The sequence below is a fragment of the Bos taurus genome, chromosome 8 (genome assembly GCF_002263795.3).
Source record: "Bos taurus isolate L1 Dominette 01449 registration number 42190680 breed Hereford chromosome 8, ARS-UCD2.0, whole genome shotgun sequence".
NCBI lineage: Eukaryota > Metazoa > Chordata > Mammalia > Artiodactyla > Bovidae > Bos > Bos taurus.
The window spans coordinates 25,116,099-25,139,231 of NC_037335.1; the positions used below are offsets into that span (position 1 = coordinate 25,116,099).

Here is a 23,133-nt window from a genome sequence, read left to right on the forward strand (position 1 = left end):
ACCTCATGTGAAGAGTTGACTCATTGGAAAAGACTCTGATGCTGGGAGGGTTTGGGGGCAGGAGGAGAAGGGGACGACAGAGGGTGAGATGGCTGGATAGCCTCACCGACTTGATGCACATGAGTTTGAATAAACTCCAAGAGTTGGTGATGGACAGGGAGGCCTGGTGTGCTGCGATTCATGGGGTCGCAAGGAGTCGGACAGGACTGGGACAGGACTGAGCGACTGAACTGAACTGAACTGCTGGCCGATTCATGTTGATGTAGGGCAGAAACCAGCCCAATATTGTAAAGCAATTATCCTTTAGTTAAAAACAAACAAAAAGCTATTTTGCACAGTAAACTTAGGCAGCTATCAGACCACAGTGATTTGGGTTTTAGTCTTGCTGGAAGAGTATATTCTCAAGGCCTTTTTGGAAATTCCAATTCAACTTTAAATTAGACAGATGTTGAAGAAACTGACTTTAAAGTAAAAAGAGCAACACAATAGCCCTTCAAACTGGTCCTTTATCCTTTAGAATTTCACAAAACTTTGGAAGTTATTTGTTTGCTATAAATAGCAGTCCAAACGCCATTGTTTCCATTTTTAAAGACAATTCTATTCCCAGAACTGGTGGAAATTAACAGGTTAGTTACGGTGAGTCCCTCGCGGCAACTCCTCCGCTGCCTGTTGGTGGCTGAGTCGTTCAGTTGTGTCTCTTTGTGACTCTTTGTGACACCATAGTCTGTAGCCCGCCAGGCTCCTCTGTCCATGGGATTCTCCAGGCAAGAATTCTGGAGTGGGTTGCCATTTCCTTCTCCAGGGCATCTTCCCGACCCAGGGATTGAACCCTCATCTTCTGAATTACACGCAGATTCTTTAATGCTGAGCCACCGGGGCCCCACTTCCTTTTGCGAAACTACAAAGCCAGCGTGGGCACCCGCCGCATATTTGCACGGGGATCCCCAGCACTCTTGATCCAGGCAGGGCCGCCCCCTACGCCCGGGCAGAAGGCCGGGGGTCACGTGGCACGGGGGCGGGCAGGGGCGGGGCGGGTATATATTCCGGCGCGCCGGTCGGTGAGCTGTGAACGCCTCACAGACTCAGCGGATCTTCGCGCTTGGGCGTCTGCTGGCTGGTGGGTGCGCGCCCCTCTGCGGTCCCTGTGGCTCGGCCAACGCGGGCTTCGGGCCGGACGCTCGCGGCCTCGCGGCGGTTTCGGGGCCCCGGCTGCTGGGAAGGGGCGGTGTCTGGGGCCTGCGTTTCCACCCTCGCTTTTGTTCTTGGTCGAGGCTTGCTTTTCTGCTCGCTGTCTTGGTGCGTTTGTAGCTGCTTGGTTGGGTTGGGGCTAGCAGTTTCCAATCGACCCCAGACGACATTAGTTAAAAGGAAACGCGTGAGAAAATCGTCTTAAAGCTGAATTTTGTGGGGTACGCGGACGGGCTAATGATAACTGTTGCGCCTTCGGCGTGGTTCTCATTTCTTGTAAAATTGGGACCCTCGGCCGCAGAGTGGCTCCGAAGGGGTTGGTTCTTGCCTTCCCAGCCCTGCTGCTTACCAGTGAGGCTGTTTTGTGTAGGTGTGGGCCGTTGGGGACACTAAAGTGACATTTTAAAACTCCCTGAAAAGTTTCTCGATCCTCGGAGCACCTCCTTACCCTCTGTGCTTAATGTCCCTTGAACTAGTTTCAGTTCTTTGACAAGAAAAGTTTGACTTCCCCCACCCCCATCCCAAAGTGCTCCATCTTGATCGGCCTGACTGCCCAAGATATCTTCTTCTTGAAATATCTCTCTAGTTTTTACATGGATGTTACCTGGTTAGCATTTTTGTGGATAGATCTTTTTCTTCAAAAGGTGTCTCTAATGTCCCGGTGGGGAAAGCATTGAATTGAACACTTCAAGTTGGTATATTGTACCCATGAGCTCTGAAACCTTCTTTTAGGACTTGTCTGCCCAGGGGAGACCTCTGAGAGTCAGAGGGTGGGAGCAGTGCAGACTCCACTGACTGTATCTTGAATTTTGCTCACTTGAAACCTGGGGTTGGAGAATTAATCTGGGAATCTTGTCACAGTGTTCTGAAATAAGCTTCTCTTCTGCAGATTTCTTCTTTCTCCAGCAAGAAAGATGGCATCTGTTGCAGCTGAACCACAACTGGTATGATTTATAAATAGACGGATGATTCTTGATTCCTTTCCCCACCAGCCCTGTTTTGTAGACATTAACTCCTCCCTCCCTCTTGGTTGCAGAGTGTGGTGACCAGGGTGGCCAACCTCCCCTTGGTGAGCTCCACGTATGATCTGGTCTCCTCGGCTTACATCAGTAGAAAGGATCAGTATCCTTACTTGAAGTCTCTGTGTGAGATGGCAGAGAAGGGCATGAAGACCATCACTTCTGTGGCTGTGACCAGCGCGCTGCCAATCATCCAAAAGTTAGAGCCACAAAGTGAGTTTTCATTTTGGCCTCAAAATTTACTCCCATATAGTCATTGAGAGTGATCCCAAAGCTGGTTTGAATAAGAAGGCTAGCCTTACGCCCTGAGCTTTCATCAGTCAGGGAATCCTCAGCCTTTCCTGAGACACATAACTGCCTTTTCTGAGAACTGCCAGGTGATGCTCATTGTTATAGAAGGCCTGCTTCAGAGCAATGGCAAATATGATATTAAAAGAAATTCCCCAGAGATGTTTCTCTGTTGGCAAGTGAGATCAAACGGGGAATCAGTGAGTAAACTGAAATAACTGACTTCCTTGGGACTACACAGTATACATGAACTGCTTTAAAAAGAAATCACTGTACAAATTGCCCACTTAAAGTGTACCATTCAGTGGCTTTTAGTATATTCACCGTGTTGTTCAGGCATCACCGTGATCAATCTTAGAACACTGTCATCTCTCCAGAAAGAAACTTCATACCACTTTCTGTTTGGGATGAGGAAGAAGTCCTGGAAATGAGAGCGGTAATGGTTGCACAATATTATGAATGAACAATATTGTGAGTCCCAGTGAATTGTACACCTAAAAATAGTTAAAATGGTGAAGTTTGTTTTGTATATTTTACCATATTTTTAAAAAAAAGAAACCTTATACTCATTCTCAATCACGCACCACCCCCGCCCCCTTCCCCAACCTTAGGCAACTACTAATCTATTTTCTCTATAGATTTGCATATCCTGGACATGTAATATAAATGGAATCATAAAACACGTGGTCTTTTGTGACTGGCTAGTTTTCACTTAGCATAATGTTTCCAAATTTCATTCAAATTGTAGCATCATCTCAGTATTTCATTTCTTTTTAATATGGAATAATTTAATATTCTGTTGTGTGGATATATCATTTTCATGTATCAGTTGATGTTCGGGTTGCTTCTTACTTTTGCCTATCATGAGCAATGAATGCTAATGCGAACACTTGTACACAGGTTTTTGTGTGGACATATGTTCTTTCATATATATACTTAGGAGTGGAATTTTCAGTTTCTCAACATTTATTATCTGCTTTGGAATAAGGGATTAAATCATTCTGTCAAATTTTTACATCATGGACTTTTAGGATTATGGGGAGCCTTTTAGTAGCTTTCCAACTCTGCTACTCCCCAAATGTTGGGAGTTGGTGGGGGAGCTTGGACTAAAATCTGGGTCTTGTTAGGGAGATCCAGGGTGCTGTTAGCACAGTTTCCTGGTGATAACCCCAAATATACTGCCACTTACTGAATTAAGTGTAGGTAGAGATTAGACTAGCATGGAAATGCTAATTTTGAGGGTTTTTAGATACCTCATTCCCTGAATGAGGATTCGGGCGAAGCCTGGCTTCTCTTAACCTTAGGGGACAACTGATGAGGAAGAGGCTTCCTGGCCACCTACCTTCTTGGCTTGTCACTGCCTCAGCTTGCTGCTCCCCCCCCCCCACCACACACACACATCCTTATTTCCCTGTCAGTAGAAGGAAGCTGCTGGAAACCTGGCAAGGATCTCTTTTCTGAACTTGAGAAACCAGACAAAGCATTGTGTGGTAAACTAAAATAAATATTTTTTGCTGTTTTTCCACAGTAAGAATAAAGGTTCAAGTTATGTGTTCACTCTTACCAGACTGTTAACATTTTCACCACTTGTGATTCTTCTAGTTGCTGTTGCCAATACCTATGCGTGTAAGGGGCTAGACAGGATTGAGGAGAAGCTGCCTATTCTGAATCAGCCAACAAACCAGGTGAGCTTGGGACAAGAGTGCTGAGGCTTGCCACCTCACATTTTTTAAGTTTTATCTGTTTAATACAGATTGTTGCAGGCCACAAACAGGCAGTACTTATTTGTTCCAACCTTGAATATATTTTTGAAAGAGTAATGACCACTCTCTTACTTCCTGAACTGTTGTTAGGTTGTCTTAAGAAGCAGAGATGAGCTATCCACCTTTGGGCCAGACTATAGTCTGATCTCTGTTAAATTTGTGGCTTCATCTCTGCAGGTGAAATTGCTTCCTTAAATCACTGAGTCCTGTGTGGTATTGGATAAATGCAGAGGTGGTGAATAGAACCTTTTCTTACTTGGTATCTGAGAGCACAGCCAGTAGAATGGAGAACTGGTACTTCTGCCTGTGTGTCGGCCTGGGGTAGTGTGCCTGGTACCTCTGTCTCTGCTTACAGGCATGTATGAGGGGCTCAGTAGAAGCATCTCAGTGGAAAATGCCATTTTTCTCTAGAGTTCCACTTGTGCCTCACTACAGGTTCATCTAGTTTAAAACAAAGAAAAAACCTCGACAAGTTTTTTATCCAGTTCCCACTTTTGGTCTCCCGACAACCTTTGAGTGGTGGCAGGTAGGGCATTTATACCTGTTAAGGGAATTGAGGCTCATCCACTCTCAGTTACTTGTCCAAGACCCACAACTAGAAAGTAAAAGGGCCAGATTCATCCTTTAACTCTTCAGCTGTGCTGCCTTAGTGAAGACCTTTCTATAGGTATCTGTGCCCATGTTTCTCACCAGCCAGATGGCCTGCTTTTTTTCCCCATAGGTTGTGGCCAATGCCAAAGGGGCTATGACTGGGGCAAAAGATGCTGTGACGACTACTGTGACCGGGGCCAAGGATTCTGTGGCCAGCACAATCACGGGGGTGGTGGACAGGACCAAGGGAGCTGTGACTGGTAGTGTGGAGAAGACCAAGTCCGTGGTCAGTGGCAGCATTAACACAGTCCTACGAAGTCGGGTGATGCAGCTGATGAGCAGTGGAGTAGAAAATGCACTCACCAAATCAGAGCTGCTGGTAGACCAGTACCTCCCTCTTACCAAGGATGAACTAGGTAATTGGATTTTTGCCTTGAAGTAATGTGTTTCTTTCCTTTTTTGCCACGCCATGCTGCTTATGGGATTTCAGTTCCCTGACCAAGAATTGAACCCGGGCCATGGCAGTGTAAGTCCAGAACCCTGACTACTAGGCCACCAAGGAACTTCTTCCAGTGTTTTATATCTTAAAGCAATTTTTCTAAATAGCTTCATTGAGATATACTTTATATACCAAAAAAATTCAACCTGTTTTCCTCCTACATGTTTGGTTGCATGAGCCTCACCACAATCCAGTTGTAGAATATTTTTATCACCCCCAAAGGTAAAAGTTCTGTCACCCCCAAAGAGTAAAGCTCATGATCTTTCATGCCTGTTGACAGTCAGTCTCCATTCCCCCATCCCACACCCGCTGTCCGCATGTGTGGGTTCTCAGTTACTCAGTTGGTGTCCAATGCTTTGTGACCCCATGGGCTGTAGCCCATTAGGCTCCTTTGTCGATGGGATTCTCCAGGCAAGAATACTGGAGTGGGTTGCCCTTCCCTTCTCCAGGGGATCTTCCCAACCCAGGGATCAAACCCGGGTCTCTTGCATTGCAGGCGGATTCTTTTGTACATAGTAACTTTTGAAACTTCCAGAGAAATTAACCTAAGGAAATACTTTCTACAAATGAATTGCCCTTTGTGGGCTACTATATGGGATTATTAAATATTCAGTGCTTACTGTGTGCCAGGGAAGACACTCTGGTGGGAAGAGACCTGTGTCAATGACGTGTCACAGTGATGTGTTCTGGGTTGCTAAGCCCAATAGCAGATAGGAGCCATCTTGGGCAAAGGGGTGCATAATTACCAGATGGGTGGGTGGAATCAACAAAGACAAGATCCAAGTTAAGAGTTTAAGCCTTGTTACTTAGAGCACTTAGAGCTGTGATCCCTAAGGCTTCCTTTTTTTCCCCCCCTTTTTTATAACTTCAGAAAAAGAAGCCAAAAAAGTGGAAGGATTCGATATGGTTCAGAAGCCGAGTTACTATGTTAGACTGGGATCTCTGTCCACCAAGCTGCGCTCACGGGCCTACCAGCAGGCCCTTTGTAGGGTTGAAGAAGCTAAGCGAAAAGGCCAGGAGACCATTTCTCAGCTCCATTCCGCCTTCAACCTGGTGAGTACAACTTCATTCAAAGGTAGCGGAAGTGAGTTCATTTATCTCCAGGGTTAGGATAAATGTAATCATAAAATCCAAGAATTTTAATCTTACATTATGAACAATCCAGTAGAAAAATGGGCCAAGAGCACGTAGAAAACTCACAGAAAAGGAAGTATATAATTAGCTGAATACATGAAGCGGTGTTAATCTTACGCTGAGTGGTCAGATTACTGATTTCCTTTCCTGTCTGGTGGCGTTTGCAAAGCTAGATTCTGTGGGTGATGGTGTAGAGGAGAGGTATACTTGTGTTTTTTTACTTCTGGAGGATTTAAGGGAAAGAGGAAAGTTAGAGACACACCTGTGCCCGGAGCAGCTTTTCTCCTAGCAATGTATATTCATTCAGAGTTGCAAAAGAGTATAAACAATGCACATTAACTAATAGACTGATTACATTGACACATCACAAAAGACTACTGAGTAGCCTTGAAGGATTGCCAAGTTACAGAACAGTATGCATTGTTCAGCCATTAGAAACCAGTTTACTCTTGGAAGGGGAAGTAGGTGGCTGGCAACAGGGAAGAGGAAGTTTAAGTTCCTTTCTCTTTCATAATTGTATATTACACACATGTTAAATTTCAGTTGCCGTACCTGTGTTAAACCGGAGGGAAATTGGAGATAGTGGTTTAATAAATAAGAGGCAGTCAAGTCCTATGGCTGCTTGGCTGACTTATACATATTGATAACAAGTAACAATGCTCTTGGGCTTCTCTGGTGGCTCAGATGGAAAAGAATCTGTTTGTAATGCAGGAGACCCAGGTTCAATCCCTGGTTTGGGAGTATCCCCCAGAGTAGGGAATGGCAACCCACTCTAGTATTCTTGCCTGAAGAATCCCATGGACAGAGGAACCTAGCAGGCTACAGTCCACCGGGTCCAAATAAGTCGATGTGATTGAGCAACTTACACAGGGCAGAACAGAACAGTGCTATCTCTGATATGCTACAGAGATAGCCACAATGCTATCAGAGATATCTCCTTAAATACCAAGAACTTCTGTAAGTATTGATGATGGCTGGTTTACATCATAGACCTGAGATCAGGCTAATATGAATATCTATTAATAGTTGGTTCTTTGTCTTCTTCCAACATGTTCTAGAGTGAACTTGCCAGGAAGAATGTGCATAATGCCAACCAGAAAATTCAGGATGCTCAGGATAAGCTCTATCTGTCCTGGCTGGAGTGGAAGAGAAGCATCGGCTACGATGATACAGATGAATCCCACTGTGCTGAGGTGAGACATGTGGGACAGGGTCATCCACTACAGAGTGTGTCGAAATTCTTACCAGGCACCTCAGCGTTCTTATTATTCTTCTTAGAATATTCTTCTCTAGCAAAAGTTGAACAATACAGGATACACACGTTGCTTGTTATGTGATAGAAGCAAAACTGTGCAGTAACTTTAACAACTCACAGATAGGTATATTGCCCCAATCAGGACACAACTACCTGAGAAACAGGCATTTCCCTCATAAAAGGTACAAGCTAAGTGAATACAGGTATCTTTACTGCATAGTAGGTTTTTTTGATAGTATAAATAGAGTTGCTATGAGAATGCTTTGTAGGAAGGGTACTGACTCAACCTTGGAGTGAGGATGGGTGAATCAGATGGTTTGCTGGAAGAGATGAGTGGTCAGTTGAGACCTAAGGGGTGAATAAACTAGGTGAAAGGGCATTAAAGGGGTGAATGTTCCAGACAGAAGAAATATCATATTGTAGTCCTAGAAAGTGGTTCTTTATCTTCCAAAAGCTAATACACACTTGCCCTTGAAAGTAACATTAATCATTTGTTTACATCATATCTCACTTGAAGAAAGAACATTCCAGTTGTCCTACTAATGTGGAGGGTATTTTCCTTCTGTCTGGTCTCCCCTGTTACGTTTCTTCTGCTTAAGACCATGAACTTCGAAGCCTCAGGCAGTAGTTCAAGTCCCAACTCAGCCATTTCCCAGCTGTTATCTGGGGCATAGCTTATGTTCTACCTGTGGTGTACCTAGTCACTCAGTCGTGTCCAACTCTGCGACCCCATGGACTGTAGCCCACCAGGCTCCTCTGTCCATGGGCATTCTCCAGGCAAGAATACTGGAGTTGCCATGCCCTCCTCCAGAGGATCTTTCCAACCCAGGGATTGAACCCAGGTCTCCTGCATTGCCGGCGGATTCTTTACCGTCTGAACCACAAGGGAAGCCCAAGAATACTAGAGTGGGTAGCCTATCCCTTCTCCAGGGGATCTTCCCCACCCAGGAACTGAACCAGAGTCTCCTGCATTGCAGGCAGATTCTTTACCAGAGCTACCTGGGAAGCTCTATGTTCTGCCTATGAAATGTGAAAGAATACTGCCACGCTCAGGGATGTTGTGAGAATTTTAAAAAGCTAAAGAATCCACATGTGTGGTGGACATATCCCAGCTGAATGTACGTGAACTAAGTCACACATACCACTGCTGAATCCACTGCTCATTCTTAAACTTGTCTTACTTTCAGCACATTGAGTCACGTACTCTTGCTATTGCCCGGAACCTGACTCAGCAGCTCCAGACCATGTGCCACACCCTCCTGTCCAACATCCAGGGGTTACCACAGAACATTCAAGATCGGGCCAACCACTTGGGGGTGATGGCTGGTGACATCTACTCTGTGTTTCGCAATGCTGCCTCCTTTAAAGAAGTGTCTGATGGCCTCCTCGCTTCCAGCAAGGGGCAGCTGCAGAAAATGAAGGAGTCTTTAGATGATGTGATGGATTATCTTGTTAACAACACACCCCTCAACTGGCTGGTAGGTCCCTTTTATCCCCAGGTGACCGAGTCTGAGAGTGCTCAGGCCCCAGGTACAACCAGGAGGCCTGGCAGGTGGAGTAGAAAACACCCTAAACCCGTCCCTGTCAGCAATGCAGAGGGCAGCCAGCCAGATGACAGCTCCTCTTGAGCTGACACCTGCTAGACAGGTCTGAAGTAGGCAGGCAGCTAATGAGGCAAAAAAGTCTCCACTTCAGTCATTTCCAACTGGCATAAGAGCTATGAAGTTTCTGCATTAGTGCATAAGTTCTGTTACTTACCTGGCTGGAAAAAAAAGAATAATAGAGTGGTCAGAGCCTGTCCAGAACTCGCACATGTTTCAGGGTGTTTATGGCCTCATGCTTTTGCTACTTACTGTTGCTGTCTGTCTGTACTGAATAAAAACACCTTCATGTAGGCTGTTGTATGAATTGGGGTCTGCTCTGAGCAGGTCTCAACTCTGGTTTGTCTCACAATGCATGCTTGTGTACCCTGTGTTTTTTATCTTTTCATAAAGAAGTGCCTCCTTTGAATTCAATAAAATTCACTGCAGAATAGATCGGTTTTATGCTGTGTGTTACATGTGCTTTTTGTGTGGCTTTCTTGGAACTGCTTCGCCTCCTTGACAGGGTTTTTAATACATATGAATTCAAATGGCCTGGGGGCAGGGGCCAGTTGGTATAAACATTGGAAGACTGATGTTAAAAATGGAATGTTTGATAACAAAAGCTAATGTTCCTTTAAGAATGGTATTAGGGGGTGGTGGTGGTTCCTTTCATTTAATGACTGTTTACTGGACCCCTGAAAGCATGTTTTTAAACCAGTAGAAGGAGGTACATAAGTACATAAGTACTTGACTGCTTTGCTGAAAAGAAATCAGCCGAGAGGAAGCACATGAGTGACTGTTTGCATCAGTCTCATGTAAAAGTAGCGTCATTTCTTGCTAAGGGGCCATCTCACATGTATGGAATGAGATTGTTCAGTGTCCAGTCCTAGCTGGACTTAATGTACCATGTTGTCATTTTGGTAGAAAGGCACTAACCTCGGTGGGTGAGGTACCTTTAGAAGACCACATGAAGATAATTAGAAAAAGGAAGACTTTGAACCCCCTGTAGAAAGGAGTTCCTATTACCTCCTGCCTAGGGTGTTCAGGCTTCTAATCCCCTTAGTGTGGGTTGATTATGTAGGAAATATAGACCTCCTCATAACAAAGCTGCAGTATGCCAAACCTTTTCAAAAAAAGCCAATCTTAGAACTTGTGAAATAGAGCTAAATACTGAAGGCCTGCCCTGCCCTTCAGTAGAACCGAAGTCTAAGTCAAAATTTGTCTCCTTTTTTAACCCTGCTTCACCCTTGTCTCCCCATGAAGACAAGGAAGCAGCATACAGCTTTACATGCACTTACGTGAATGAGCTACCAAATCTTACTAAGTTAGAGAACTAATTTTTTTCCCCTGAGGTAACTCCAGGAGTCAGTAAACGTGAGCTCAGTTGGAAGGACTCCCTGAGATACTTGAAGTGAAGGAGCTTCTGGTTTCTGGAAAAGTGGACTGTCATGATTGATGGGCTTCCAGGGTGGAGCCTATCCATGCTCTCACCTTCCTGTCCCTAGTGAGAGGCTTTTCTAGAGACTCTTCCTCTTAAAATTTTTTTTTCTTTTTTAGTCCAAATTGTACAGGACCCTGCTATCATTTGCCTGGGGACTTCAAGGGTGGTATTTTATGGCTGATTGTGATTGGTCGGAAAGTTCATATATTGGAAAGTTCATATACTACAGCTGTACACAGGCTTCCTTATACTGAACTATACTTTCTGGTTCCCCTTCGTTAAGAGTAATAGCACCTACTGAATTGCCTATGAAAAGGAGACAGATCTCAAAGCTGTTCTAAGTGAGCAAGACAGAATATAAAGCAGACTTCTCTTAGCTCCTGGAAGAACACCACTGACTTTGCTTTTACCACGAGCACACTGTCATGGATTTGTCTGTCTGACTTTGTGTCTCAAGTTTGTGCCTACATGCGTGTCATTTTGTTGTCTACATGTCTCAAAATGCATGGTGTCCTTGCTTTATTGTTGGATAAACTAGCAGTTTTAGTTTAACAGACTTTCCCCCAAGGAGGACAATTATTTTGAGGGGAAAAAAACTGTCTAAGCCTAGATGGTAAAGAAAAACCCGAATGAACGTTTTGGCCAACCCAGTATCTTCTCCCATTCAACAGGTTGCTTTTTAATTTTGTTGAAAGTTTCCTTCACTATGCAAGAGCTTTTTAGTTTGATTTGGTCCCATTTGTTTACTTTTGCTTTTGTTGTCATTGCCTAAGGAGACAGATCAAAGAAAGTAATACTAAGACTGATGTCAAGGAAACACAGGCGTGTGTGTTAGTCACGCAGTCATGTCTGACTCCTTGTGACCCACGGAGGCTCCTCCATCCATGGAATTCTCCAGACAAGAATACTGGAGTGGGTTGCCATTTCCTTCTTCAGGGGACCTTCCCTACCCAGGGGTCAAACCTGGGTCTCCTGCATTGCAGGCAGACTCTTTACATCTGAGCCACAATTATTTTCTATTTTAAAATCAGTCTGTTTTCCTGACTCTGTGTCATGTTTATGAGCACTGCATGTACATACACGTTTACCGGCAAGTAAAACTCCTCCAGATGCTGTTTTTATTTCTGTAGTAGCCCCACCTACAGTGCCACCTTCTGGAAAATTATCTTAGTAAATATAGAAATCAAGGAGGTTTATAAGTGAGTGGCGCCCTCTTATGGTTGTATGGTGAACAACCTGCAAAAATGATGTAACTCCCTGGAACCCTGGCACAGGCACTTGGTTTTCTTGAATGTCTTTGCAGGGAGGGACTGTTATTATCTCATTTGTTTTATAGTAAGCATATTATTCTGAGTTTGGCCTCTGAATGCCAGATGGGCAAGAGTCTCCTCATACTCCTTCTAAACTATAGTTTTTTATGTCAGTGAAAAGAAATTTATTTTTTAAGTCTGCAAAGTGATTTCTCTTGTGCCACATTTCTGAAAACCCTATGAAGGTGGTCAAGCACAATCACTACATTCTTTTTTTTTTAATTAAAAAAAAAATGGGGGGCGCTCCATGTGTCATGTGGGATCTTAGTTCCCTGACTAGGAATCAAACCTGAGCCCCCTGCATTGGAAGCACAGTGTCTTGGCCACTGGACCACCAGGGCAGTCCCAACCACCACATTTTCAATTAAACTCACCAAATAAACTTGATAGACTATGGCTACCTCTTTACTGCCCCACCCTTTTCTTTCCCAAGCCCACCAAATAGGTTTTGGTGATGGTCAAAAATAATGAAAATTAGATACTCTGACTCATTCTAGATATATGGACGGTGAATTATTCATATGGTTCTCCCAAAACATCTCATGGACTAGAGCCCCTGTTCTTGGTGGTGGTGGAGGCTTTTTTCCTAACCCACAAGTGTGAAATCTCCAATCTTCTGCAAAGAACTCTACCTTAGGCCAGTAGTTCCTGATCTGTAGGTGACTTTGGAGGTTTATGTGTGTGACAGGGTGGTATTTAAGAAACTAAAGAGAATTAAAGCTATTCTTTATTGAGTACCTTTTACAAGCTAGGCCCATACAATCTTTACTTACTCCTCACTTGGCAACACAATCAATTAGGAATTTTCCTCACTTGACTGGTGAGAAAACTGAGGTTGAAAAGAGACAAGTGGCAGAGTAGGGATTTAGTCCAATGTGTTACTGATGTCAAAGTGCTTGTTTTTTCTGTTCTAGCAATCTAGCCTCTGATAGGAGAAAACTGCTTGCTTAGGACTCAAAAAATCCCTCTCTATTTTCTTGTGTTGTAGCTTCCTGTTCTATTCTACATTTATTAAAACTACTGATAATGGAAATTAAAATATACATTTAATAGGAATAGATTGGAAGAGAGAGGTGAGCAAGGTACATCTTTTAACCTAAAAAGAATAAAATTGCAATTGTTGACTTGCCTGGCTGCTGCCCTGCATCAATTTATCAGTGTTGTCATCGGTGTATCAGTGTTGTTGGCTTTTGTGGGTGTCAGGTTGGGTATAATCTTTGCAAAGTGAAAATTCATGAAGATCTGGAGTGTAGTTTGATCTCCCCAGACAGCCTCAGGAATAAATAGGGGAAGTCTTTATACCTCAGTCTGGACTGTCCTCTGAGCACCTGGATTTTTAGGGAAAAGTGCAGTAAGGGCCACAGACAGGCAGGTAAGAGACCCAATAAAAAAAAAGATTCTCTCTTCATGTATTTTTAAAAACTATTTTAAAAAATATTGTGGCAAAATATACATAACATAGGCCTTCCCAGGTGGTGCTAGTGGTAAAGAACCTGCCCGCCAATACACAAGACATAAGAGACTTGAGTTCAATTGCTGGGTCCGGAAGATCCCCTGGAAGAGGGCACGACAACCCACTCCAGTATTCTTGCCTGCAGAATTCCATGGACAGAGGACCCTGGTGGGCTAAAGGGTCTATTGGGTTGCACAGAGTCAGACACAACCGAAGTGACTTAGCACACATGCATACATACCATCAAGTTAGATGGTCATCTTAGCTATTCTAAAGTATACAGTTCATTGGTATTGAGTACATTTGCAGTGTTCTGCAGCCATCACCACTACCCATTTCTAGAGCTATATCATTATCCCAAGCATAAAGGTTGTACCTATTAGGTGCTAACTCCTCATTCTCCCTTCCATCTGTTTTTTGATGGTTTTTGTTGTTAGTTATTTTGTCTCCATTAGGTAATCAGCTCATTTTTTTTCTTCTGCTATCAAGATTTAGCCTTTAGTAACTTATTATACACCCACTCCAGTGTTCTTGCCTGGAGAATCCCAGGGACAGGGGAGCCTGGTGGGCTGCCGTCTATGGGGTCGGACACGACTGAAGTGACTTAGCAGCAGCAGCAGCAGCAACTTATTATACCTTTTCTGCTTCTAGTCATCTGTTAGTTAAGAAATACTACTTTGCTTATCATAATTGTATGTAAAGTAAGAGTTAATCAAACTTCTTATCCCTAAAAGGCTTCTCTAGACAAGAGCTAGGGCTTTGTGATGGCTGTTTCAACTATTCAAAACCTTTTGCTTCTTCAGTTCCTAGACATTTTCCAAACTGTTTATAGTATTGGAAATCAGAACATGGAAAAGTGGAGTATTATTGTTCTTAAGAGAATAATAGATGAATAACCAGAAATGCTTCATAGCTTGTAATTTCAAAAGCTTTTATTTCATATGTTCTACCACTAGTTGGTTGCCTCTTAAAGAGACGTTTCTTAGTTATAATATGAATGAATTGTGGGGATAAGACTATAAACATCTTCAAGAAAGCATAGCCACCGAGAAAGTAAAGTTCATGTATTAATTTGTGTTTCTAAGAGCTCAGCTGGAATTGACCGCTCATTTCTTTAGTGTTTGGTTTAATATCCAAGATTTTTTTTTTTTACAGGCACTTGATTTCAGTATCACAGACTTCACATCTGAGACTGATGAAATTCCAGATATTATAGCTTTGGAAGAGGAGGATGGACCAAATCATTCTCATGCTAATGGCCCTGAGCCTTCTCAGGGCAAAATGTTGAATAACTAACAAGAAAAATCTCCATTTGCTGAATACGCAGTTTGTGTCACATTAAACTTCATGTTTGCTTGTGTTCATTCCTGTGGCTTTAGGGATTAATTGTTAGGGGTTAATCTCTTTTTTTGACTACTTGGTCTTAATTGTAATGAAACCCTGATTGACCCAATCTTTTGTAACAGATTCTAGTTCTGCATTATATATTATTTTATATAATTCTTCAAAGTTTAATCATAAAAATGCCTATAATAAAAAATGGGCTCTTGAATCAGTGTTGTTTTTTTTTTCCAAACTGATATATTGAACTGTTTTCTTTTCCTTCTTGGATTCATTCCTGTTGCATCTGGTAACAGCATCTTTATGTCTTTTGGTAGGGGGAGAAGGGGTTGTCTCAGTGTGTCTGTTAGTCAAGGATTTTTTTGTTTCCCCCTGGCCTGGGGGTAGGCATATGACTAAAAACAGGTCAAATGAGAGGAAGCATATCATGATGGGTAAAGGCTCAGACTCTGGGTTCTAATCTTGGCCCTGTCACTTATTAGCTATATGACCTTAAACTTAGTTTTTCTGTACCTCAAGTTCCTCATCTATAAGGATAATAGTAAGGATAATTGTAGGTTTATTATGAAGCATAAACATTTGGAAAATCTTAGAGCAATGCCTGGCACAGAACAGCATTACATAAGTATTAGTTAAGAAAATTATACAAACAATGGTTAGCCCATTGAGGAACATCCCTACTGTCTAGATTGTAATTCTGAAATACCTTTTCCCATTAAGAGAAAGCAGTGTGTCTTGGAGAAATGGCTGATTCCAGGTCTGGGGCAGGAAATGCACAAAATGAGCCTTGAACTTCTTGCTATTTCAGGTAGAAAAGAAGCTGATTTGAAGAAGTTCCCATTGACTAAAGATGGAACAATCTGAACTTCAATAAGAATAATTGCAGTAGATTAAATATTTGATGGTGTTCACATTTGATGGGATTCAAAGATATCATTATATACACACACACACAAAACCTAATAACCTAATTGGTCACTTTTGGGGGATGATAGCAAACCAACTCATTATCTTGGAAACTGGTAAATAAAATGAAAGAATCAAGAATTTATCCTTCTTTATGTCTTCGCTCCTAGGTAAACAAATAGTAAATGAGGGGAAAAGTCTCTCATAAAAGTATTCCTATTCCCAGCAACCAAAGATGGAGAAGCTCTATACAGTCAGCAAAAACAAGACCAGGAGCTGACTGTGGCTCAGACCATGAACTCCTTATTGCCAAATTCAGACTTAAATTGAAGAAAGTAGGGAAAACCACTAGACCAGTCAGGTATGACCTAAGTAAAATCCTTTATGATTATACAGTGGAAGTGAGAAATAGATTTAAGGGACTAGATCTGATAGATAGAGTGCCTGATGAACTATGGAATGAGGTTCGTGACATTGTACAGGAGACAGGGATCAAGACCATCCCCATGGAAAAGAAATGCAAAAAAGCAAAATGGCTGTCTGGGGAGGCCTTACAAATAGCTGTGAAAAGAAGAGAAGCGAAAAGCAAAGGAGAAAAGGAAAGATAAGCATCTGAATGCAGAGTTCCAAAGAATAGCAAGGAGAGATAAGAAAGCCTTTCTCAGTGATCAGTGCAAAGAAATAGAGGAAAACAACAGAATGGGAAAGACTAGGGATCTCTTCAAGAAAATCAGAGATACCAAGGGAACATTTCATGCAAAGATGGGCTCGATAAAGGACAGAAACGGTATGGACCTAACAGAAGCAGAAGATATTAAGAAGAGATGGCAAGAATACATAGAAGAACTGTACAAAAAAGATCTTCAATACCCAGATAATCACGATGGTGTGATCACTGACCTAGAGCCAGACATCCTGAAATGTGAAGTCAAGTGGGCCTTAGAAAGCATCACTACGAACAAAGCTAGTGGAGGTGATGGAATTCCAGTTGAGCTATTTCAAATCCTGAAAGATGATGCTGTGAAAGTGCTGCACTCAATATGCCAGCAAATTTGGAAAACTCAGCAGTGGCCACAGGACTGGAAAAGGTCAGTTTTCATTCCAATCTCAAAGAAAGGCAATGCCAAAGAATGCTCAAACTACCGCACAATTGCACTCATCTCACACGCTAGTAAAGTAATGCTCAAAATTCTCCAAGCCAGGCCTCAGCAATATGTGAACTGTGAACTTGCAGATGTTCAAGCTGGTTTTAGAAAAGGCAGAGGAACCAGAGATCAAATTGCCAACATCCCCTGGATCATCGAAAAAGCAAGAGAGTTCCAGAAAAGCATCTGTTTCTGCTTTATTGACTATGCCAAAGCCTTTGACTGTGTGGATCACAATAAACTGTGGAAAATTCTGAAAGAGATGGGAATACCAGACCACCTGACCTGCCTCTTGAGAAATTTGTATGCAGGTCAGGAAGCAACAGTTAGAACTGGACATGGAACAACAGACTGGTTCCAAATAGGAAAAGGAGTACGTCAAGGCTGTATATTGTCACCCTGTTTATTTAACTTATATGCAGAGTACATCATGAGAAACGCTGGACTGGAAGAAACACAAGCTGGAATCAAGATTGCCGGGAGAAATATCAATAACCTCAGATATGCAGATGACACCACCCTTATGGCAGAAAGTGAAGAGGAACTCAAAAGCCTCTTGATGAAAGTGAAAGTGGAGAGTGAAAAAGTTGGCTTAAAGCTCAACATTCAGAAAACTAAGATCATGGCATCTGGTCCCATCATTTCATGGCAGATAGATGGGGAAACAGTGGAAACAGTGTCAGACTTCATTTTTCTGGGCTCCAAAATCACTACAGATGGTGACTGCAGCCATGAAATTAAAAGACACTTACTCCTTGGAAGGAAAGTTATGACCAACCTAGATAGCATATTGAAAAGCAGAGACATTACTTTGCCAACAAAGGTTCGTCTAGTCAAGGCTCTGGTTTTTCCTGTGGTCATGTATGGATGTGAGAGTTGGACTGTGAAGAAGGCTGAGCGCCGAAGAATTGATGCTTTTGAACTATGGTGTTGGAGAAGACTCTTGAGAGTCCCTTGGACTGCAAGGAGATCCAACCAGTCCATTCTGAAGGAGATCAGCCCTGGGATTTCTTTGGAAGGAATGATGCTAAAGCTGAAACTCCAGTACTTTGGCCACCTCATGTGAAGAGTTGACTCATTGGAAAAGACTCTGATGCTGGGAGGGATTGGGGGCAAGAGGAGAAGGGGACGACAGAGGATGAGATGGTTGGATGGCATCACTGACTCGATGGACGTGAGTCTGAGTGAACTCTGGGAGTTGGTGATGGACAGGGAGGCCTGGCGTGCTACGGTTCATGGGGTTGCAAAGAGTCGGACACGACTGAGCAATTGATCTGATCTGATCTGATTCCCTCTGACAAATGAAAAAGAAATTAGTATCTTAGTTGGGAGTGTTATTACCAATTACCTTAGACTGAGTGGTTGAAACAACAAACATTTTATTTCCCACAGTTCTGGAGGCTGGAAGTCTGAGATCAGGGTGCAGCAGAGTCAGGTTTTGGTGAAGGCCCTTCTGGGTTGCAGAAAGTTGGCTTCTCGGTGTATCATCATGTAGTGGGAAGAGCAGAGACAGGAAGCAAACCCTCTTGTAGTTCCATTCATGAGGGCTTTACCCTTAAGACTGCATCTAATCCTAATTACATCCCAAAGACCCAACCTTCTAATACTATCACATTGAGCAACAGGGTTTCAACATACAAATTTTTGGCAGGGGGACACAAACATTCAGCCCTTAACTGTAAATTAGAAATTTAACATTTTGCAATCATCTGTGAATTATGGATCTAGGCACTTAGCATTAATGCCTGTCAATGGTATAAACAGATGTTGCATACTTCCTGATGAAGAAGCCTACTCCAACCATCATCTAGTCTTACCAAAGGCATCATACATGAGTCTGGTCAATCCTCTGGAGCCAGGTGTCAATTTGAAGGAAATACAGAGGACAGGGACAGTGGGACATGCTGAACTGTATCATGAGGATGCAATCAGTGAAATCCAGACCAGGAAAAGTTATTCAGGTCAAGTAGCCCTGGTTCTTCAACAGATTACTTGTAAGAAAAAGGGGAGCGGAAATAAAAAAACCTGCAATTATATTATTAAAAACAGGGATTTTCCTGGGTGTTCAGTGGCTAGGACTCCATGCTTCCCAATGCAGGGAGCCTGGGTTCTATTCCTGGTCAGGGAACTAGATCTCACATGCTGCAACTGAGACCAGGTGCAGCCAAAGAATTAAAAGGACTTGCAAAATTAAAAAAATTGTATTATTAAAAACAAACCAAAAGATACATGCATCCCAACTTTCAGTAGCCAGAACATGGAGGCAACCTAAAAGTCCATTTACAGGGGAATGGATAAAGAAGATGTAGTACATATATACAATGGAATATTACTCAGCCATAAAAAAGAACAATATAATGCCATTTGCAGCAACATGGATGGATCTAGAGATCGTCATATTAAATAAGTCAGATGCAGACAAATACCATATGATATCACTTATATATGGAGTCTAAAAAAAAGAGAGTACAAGAGTACAAATGACCTTATTTACAGAACAGAAGTAGACTCACAGATGTAGAAAACAAACATAGTTACCAGGGGATAAGGGAGGGGAGGAATAAACTGGGAGATTGGGATTGAAATATAGACACTATTATATATAAAATTAAGTGAAGACTGACAGTGAAAGTTTGTCACTAAGTCGTGTCCAACTCTTTGTGACCTCATAGTCTGTAGCCCACTAGGCTCCTCTGTCCATGGGATATCCTAGGCAAGAAAACTGGAGTGGGTTGCCATTTCCTTCTCCAGGGGATCTTCTGGACCCATGGATCAAACCTGCATCTCCTACTTGAGCCACAGGGAAGCCCTTATATATAAAATAGGTAGCTAATAAAAACCTGTTGTATAGTAGAGGGAACTCTATTCAATACTCTGTAATGGCCTATGAGAAAAGAATCTAAGAAAAATAATGGATATATGTATATGTATAACTGAATCACTTAGCTGAATATCTGAAACTAACACAACAATGTAAATCAACTATAATCCAATAAAAATTTAAAACAAATCCCGGAGAAAAGGCAAGACAAATTTAAAAAAGCAAGACTAAATTATAGTGTCTAGGGAAGGATGCACGGTCAAACTATAAGAAAATGCTGCTGCTGCTGCTAAGTTGCGTCAGTCATGTCCAACTCTCTGCGACCCCGTAGACGGCAGCCCACCAGCCTCCACCGTCCCTGGGATTCTCCAGGCAAGAACATTGGAGTGGGTTGCCAGTGCCTTCTCCATAAGAAATTGCTAGGAAGTTATTATTTAAAAAATGAGGATAGTGGTTACTTTTTAGGAAAGGAGAAGTTTCTGGAATAGATGGAAAACTTTTATTTCTCATTTGATTTATGAGGAAGTTCACCTATAAAAACACATTAAACTATTTTTAAAAAGTAAATTGGACTGCCTGGGATATAAATCTTGAGTGAAGTGGCACATGGGCCTGCCATTTCCTGAGCCTTATTAATATTTGGCTTTTCCATTCTTTATATATGCTATTCAATACCCCCCCAATAAAATCCCTTCAGAGTCATTTTTGCTGCCTGCAACAAAAGAACACTAATTGATTCAAGTGGCTTTGTCAAGTTACCACTAGTAGTGAGGTGCATATAGGTAACTTTTTGGAGAAATTTCACTGATAGGAAATGGACTGGCAGCTTGAAAGCCACTGAGGTCAAAGGAATTTTTGTTTTTTTAATGATGGAAGATATTAACAGCATGTTTATATACTGAGGGGAGAACTGATGATGCAGGAGAGAGAAGAGGACAAATACTGGAGCAAATTCCTTGAGTGTGAGAAAAGGAATACAGCATATCAAATGAGTGAGAGGCTTGGTCTTAGGTAGCTACGCCCTGAATCACCCAGATTAACGAGACAAGGAAGACTATATGGGCATAGATATAGGCTGACTGGTAAACTGTTGATGGAGGTTCTTTTTGGGAAACACCTATCAACTAAGAACAAAGTTCATCATTGAGAGTGAGGAGGAAGAAGGTAGTGGAAGATTAAGAGAGGGAAGAATATATGTATAATTGTATGGAGAGTGAGATTTGGGGAAAATAGTAGGGTGGAGAGGGCAGGCCTAAGAGTCTACTTTAGTTGTCATGAATTTTGGATGACACCAGGCATCATGATTGCATTTAACTGCTAAACTTCAGGTATGGAGTAGGCAGAGAACTGATTCAATAGCGATTTGTTTTCTGCCAGATAAATCTGGCAAAGAGAAGGGGGGCTAGGGTGCTGAGAAGAGGTCAAGAAACTGAGAGGCCAGGGCATTGGAAAGGTCACCTACATGGACACTGAAATCATCAAAAATTATTACAGGAGTAACGTTGGAGAGACAGAGAATTAAAAGCGAAATTTCAAAACGAGGTTCAGCAACCTGGAGATCTTATACTTGACCTCCACAAGGAAGAGCTGTGGGTGACAGCATACATTTCAAATATGCTGGTGGTTTTAGTGAGGCAATAATGCCTAAACTGGTGATGAGAAATAAGTTAGGATACCCATCCCATTTCCAGGTCTGGTTGTAATGATATACGGCATGTAGAGGAGAAAGCAATCATCAATTGACAGGGGTGCAGGGGAAAGGTATATGCGTAGATTTCTCAGAGCAAGGAGCTGAAAGGGACATTCAGCACTTCAGGGCATAGACGATTTTATTAATAATAGACCCGACGCTCAGAAATGAGGCGACATGTTCAGGGTTACACATACACTGAGAATAGCTGAGAATGCCTTTCGTACTACACTGAATAACGGCCTGTGGTTTTTGTCTGACGTAGTAGGCATATACGAGCGAAAGGAAACAGATCAGACAAAAAGAGTCAGAAAGCGCGAAGCCAAAGAATGCCGTGCTAAAGCCTGCAAGCGCGAAAAACTTCCTCAGTCCCGCAAAGCCTTGTGGGTCTTGTTGTTCCCCACCGGTCTTGCGCGGAAAAGACCGAGGGGAGGGCGCATTGCATGGCGGGAGATATAATCCTCCCAGGAAGGCTGTCTTCCCTCGGCACCCGGGCGGCGTCTTCCGGAAGCGCGGGACGCTCGGTTTGTGGTGTCTTCGCTCTGGCCGCTGTGCGGTACTACAGTTAGAGGTTCTATTTGCCTGAAACTTTAGAATTTCAGGCTACTTGAGGCCATTTGAGGCGAAATGGCTCCGAACGAGAGAGGATTAAGTGGTGGCAGTTGAGGGGCCGCCGCCACTTTAGGCTGCCCGTAGGGAAGAAGTCTGAGGGGCCCTCTAGACCTTGGAGCCTGTGCTTTCTTCATTTGCCGGGCCCTGCCTACCGCGAAGATGAGCTCGGCCTGGGTCACTTCTTTCGAAAAGGCGCGTCTGTGGATGTACCTGCAGGCGCTCGGCTTCGAGCCTTGTCTGGCGACCATAGCCTGTGGAAATACCGTGTCACACACGCAGTTCGGAGTGTAAGGAGAATTGGGCTGGCGGCGGGGGTGTCTGAGACCAGTTACGTTGGTGCAGCCCGCCCTGTTGCGGACCGGCGGGTTGATAAGTAGTCGGTTACTGTGGTCCGGCGCTGGCTACAAAGCCTTGGCTCCTAGCGGCAGCTGACCTGGTGGCAGACACTGTCCGTTATGGAACCTAGCCGGGAGCGCTTTGTAGGGAGTAGCGTCTGCAGTTGGGGCGAAACTGGAGGGGGGGTTTAGTCCTGGTTTGGTCGTGAAGCTGGTTGGTCTGTGAAGTCGAGGGAGGTGGCGATTTGGTAACGGAGAGCCACCGCCTTCCATTGTATAGAATCGCCGTTATGACTCAAGGAGGCCTTTTAAAATAGTTGCTCTTTAGTTTATACTTTTTACTTCTTGGATTAGACTGAAGCATGCCACAGAATGATGCTAAAGCTGAAATTCCAGTACTTTGACCACCTCATGCGAAGAGTTGACTCACTGGAAAAGACTGATGCTGGGAGGGATTGGGGGCGGGAGGAGAAGGGGACGACGGAGGATGAGATGGCTGGATGGCATCACCGACTCGATGGACGTGAGTTTGAGTGAACTCTGGGAGTTGGTGATGGACAGGGAGCCCTGGTGTGCTGCGATTCATGGGGTCGCAGAGTCGGACACGACTGAGCGACTGAACTGAACTGAACTGATGCCACAGTTAGCAAAAAACCAGTGGAGAGTGGTACTAAGATGAAAAGTAAAAGCCCCTTCCTACTCTCCTACAAATGTTACAGTCTCATTATAAAAAGAAACTTTGTTTATATTTCTGTGTCT

The 23,133-nt window shown here is 43.2% G+C and overlaps 2 protein-coding genes across 6 annotated transcripts in view; both read left to right on the forward strand.

Annotated features, from left to right (window-relative positions):
• The first annotated feature begins 1,065 nt into the window (after positions 1 to 1,065).
• Positions 1,066 to 15,076, forward strand: PLIN2 (perilipin 2). 3 transcript variants are annotated; one of them, XM_005209905.4, is made up of 9 exons: positions 1,066 to 1,117; positions 2,078 to 2,132; positions 2,225 to 2,420; positions 4,098 to 4,180; positions 4,980 to 5,265; positions 6,220 to 6,401; positions 7,541 to 7,675; positions 8,925 to 9,215; positions 14,680 to 15,076. In XM_005209905.4, the coding sequence occupies exons 2-9, from the start codon at positions 2,103 to 2,105 to the stop codon at positions 14,818 to 14,820; spliced, it is 1,344 nt and encodes a 447-aa protein (XP_005209962.1). In that variant the 5' UTR covers positions 1,066 to 1,117; positions 2,078 to 2,102; the 3' UTR covers positions 14,821 to 15,076.
• Positions 15,077 to 21,915: 6,839 nt separating this feature from the next.
• Positions 21,916 to 23,133, forward strand: part of HAUS6 (HAUS augmin like complex subunit 6) — a 44,428-nt gene continuing 43,210 nt past the window's right edge. For 2 of the 3 annotated variants that reach the window (XR_009495528.1, XM_002689566.7), the window contains exon 1: positions 21,916 to 22,326. Coding sequence is in view for 1 of the 3 variants with exons in the window: in XM_002689566.7 (XP_002689612.3) it covers positions 22,199 to 22,326 (128 nt within the window). In the remaining 2 variants the exon portion in view is untranslated. The remainder of the gene's footprint in view (positions 22,327 to 23,133) is intronic. The other variant, XM_005209913.5, reaches the window with a different exon arrangement.

Coding starts and splice junctions, on each gene's coding strand:
- PLIN2 (XM_024995432.2), top strand. CDS start 2,103: ATGGCATCTGTTGCAGCTGAACCACAACTG. Junction 2,133..2,224: donor TTGCAGCTGAACCACAACTG/GTATGATTTATA, acceptor TCTTGGTTGCAG/AGTGTGGTGACCAGGGTGGC. Junction 5,266..6,219: donor TCTTACCAAGGATGAACTAG/GTAATTGGATTT, acceptor TTATAACTTCAG/AAAAAGAAGCCAAAAAAGTG.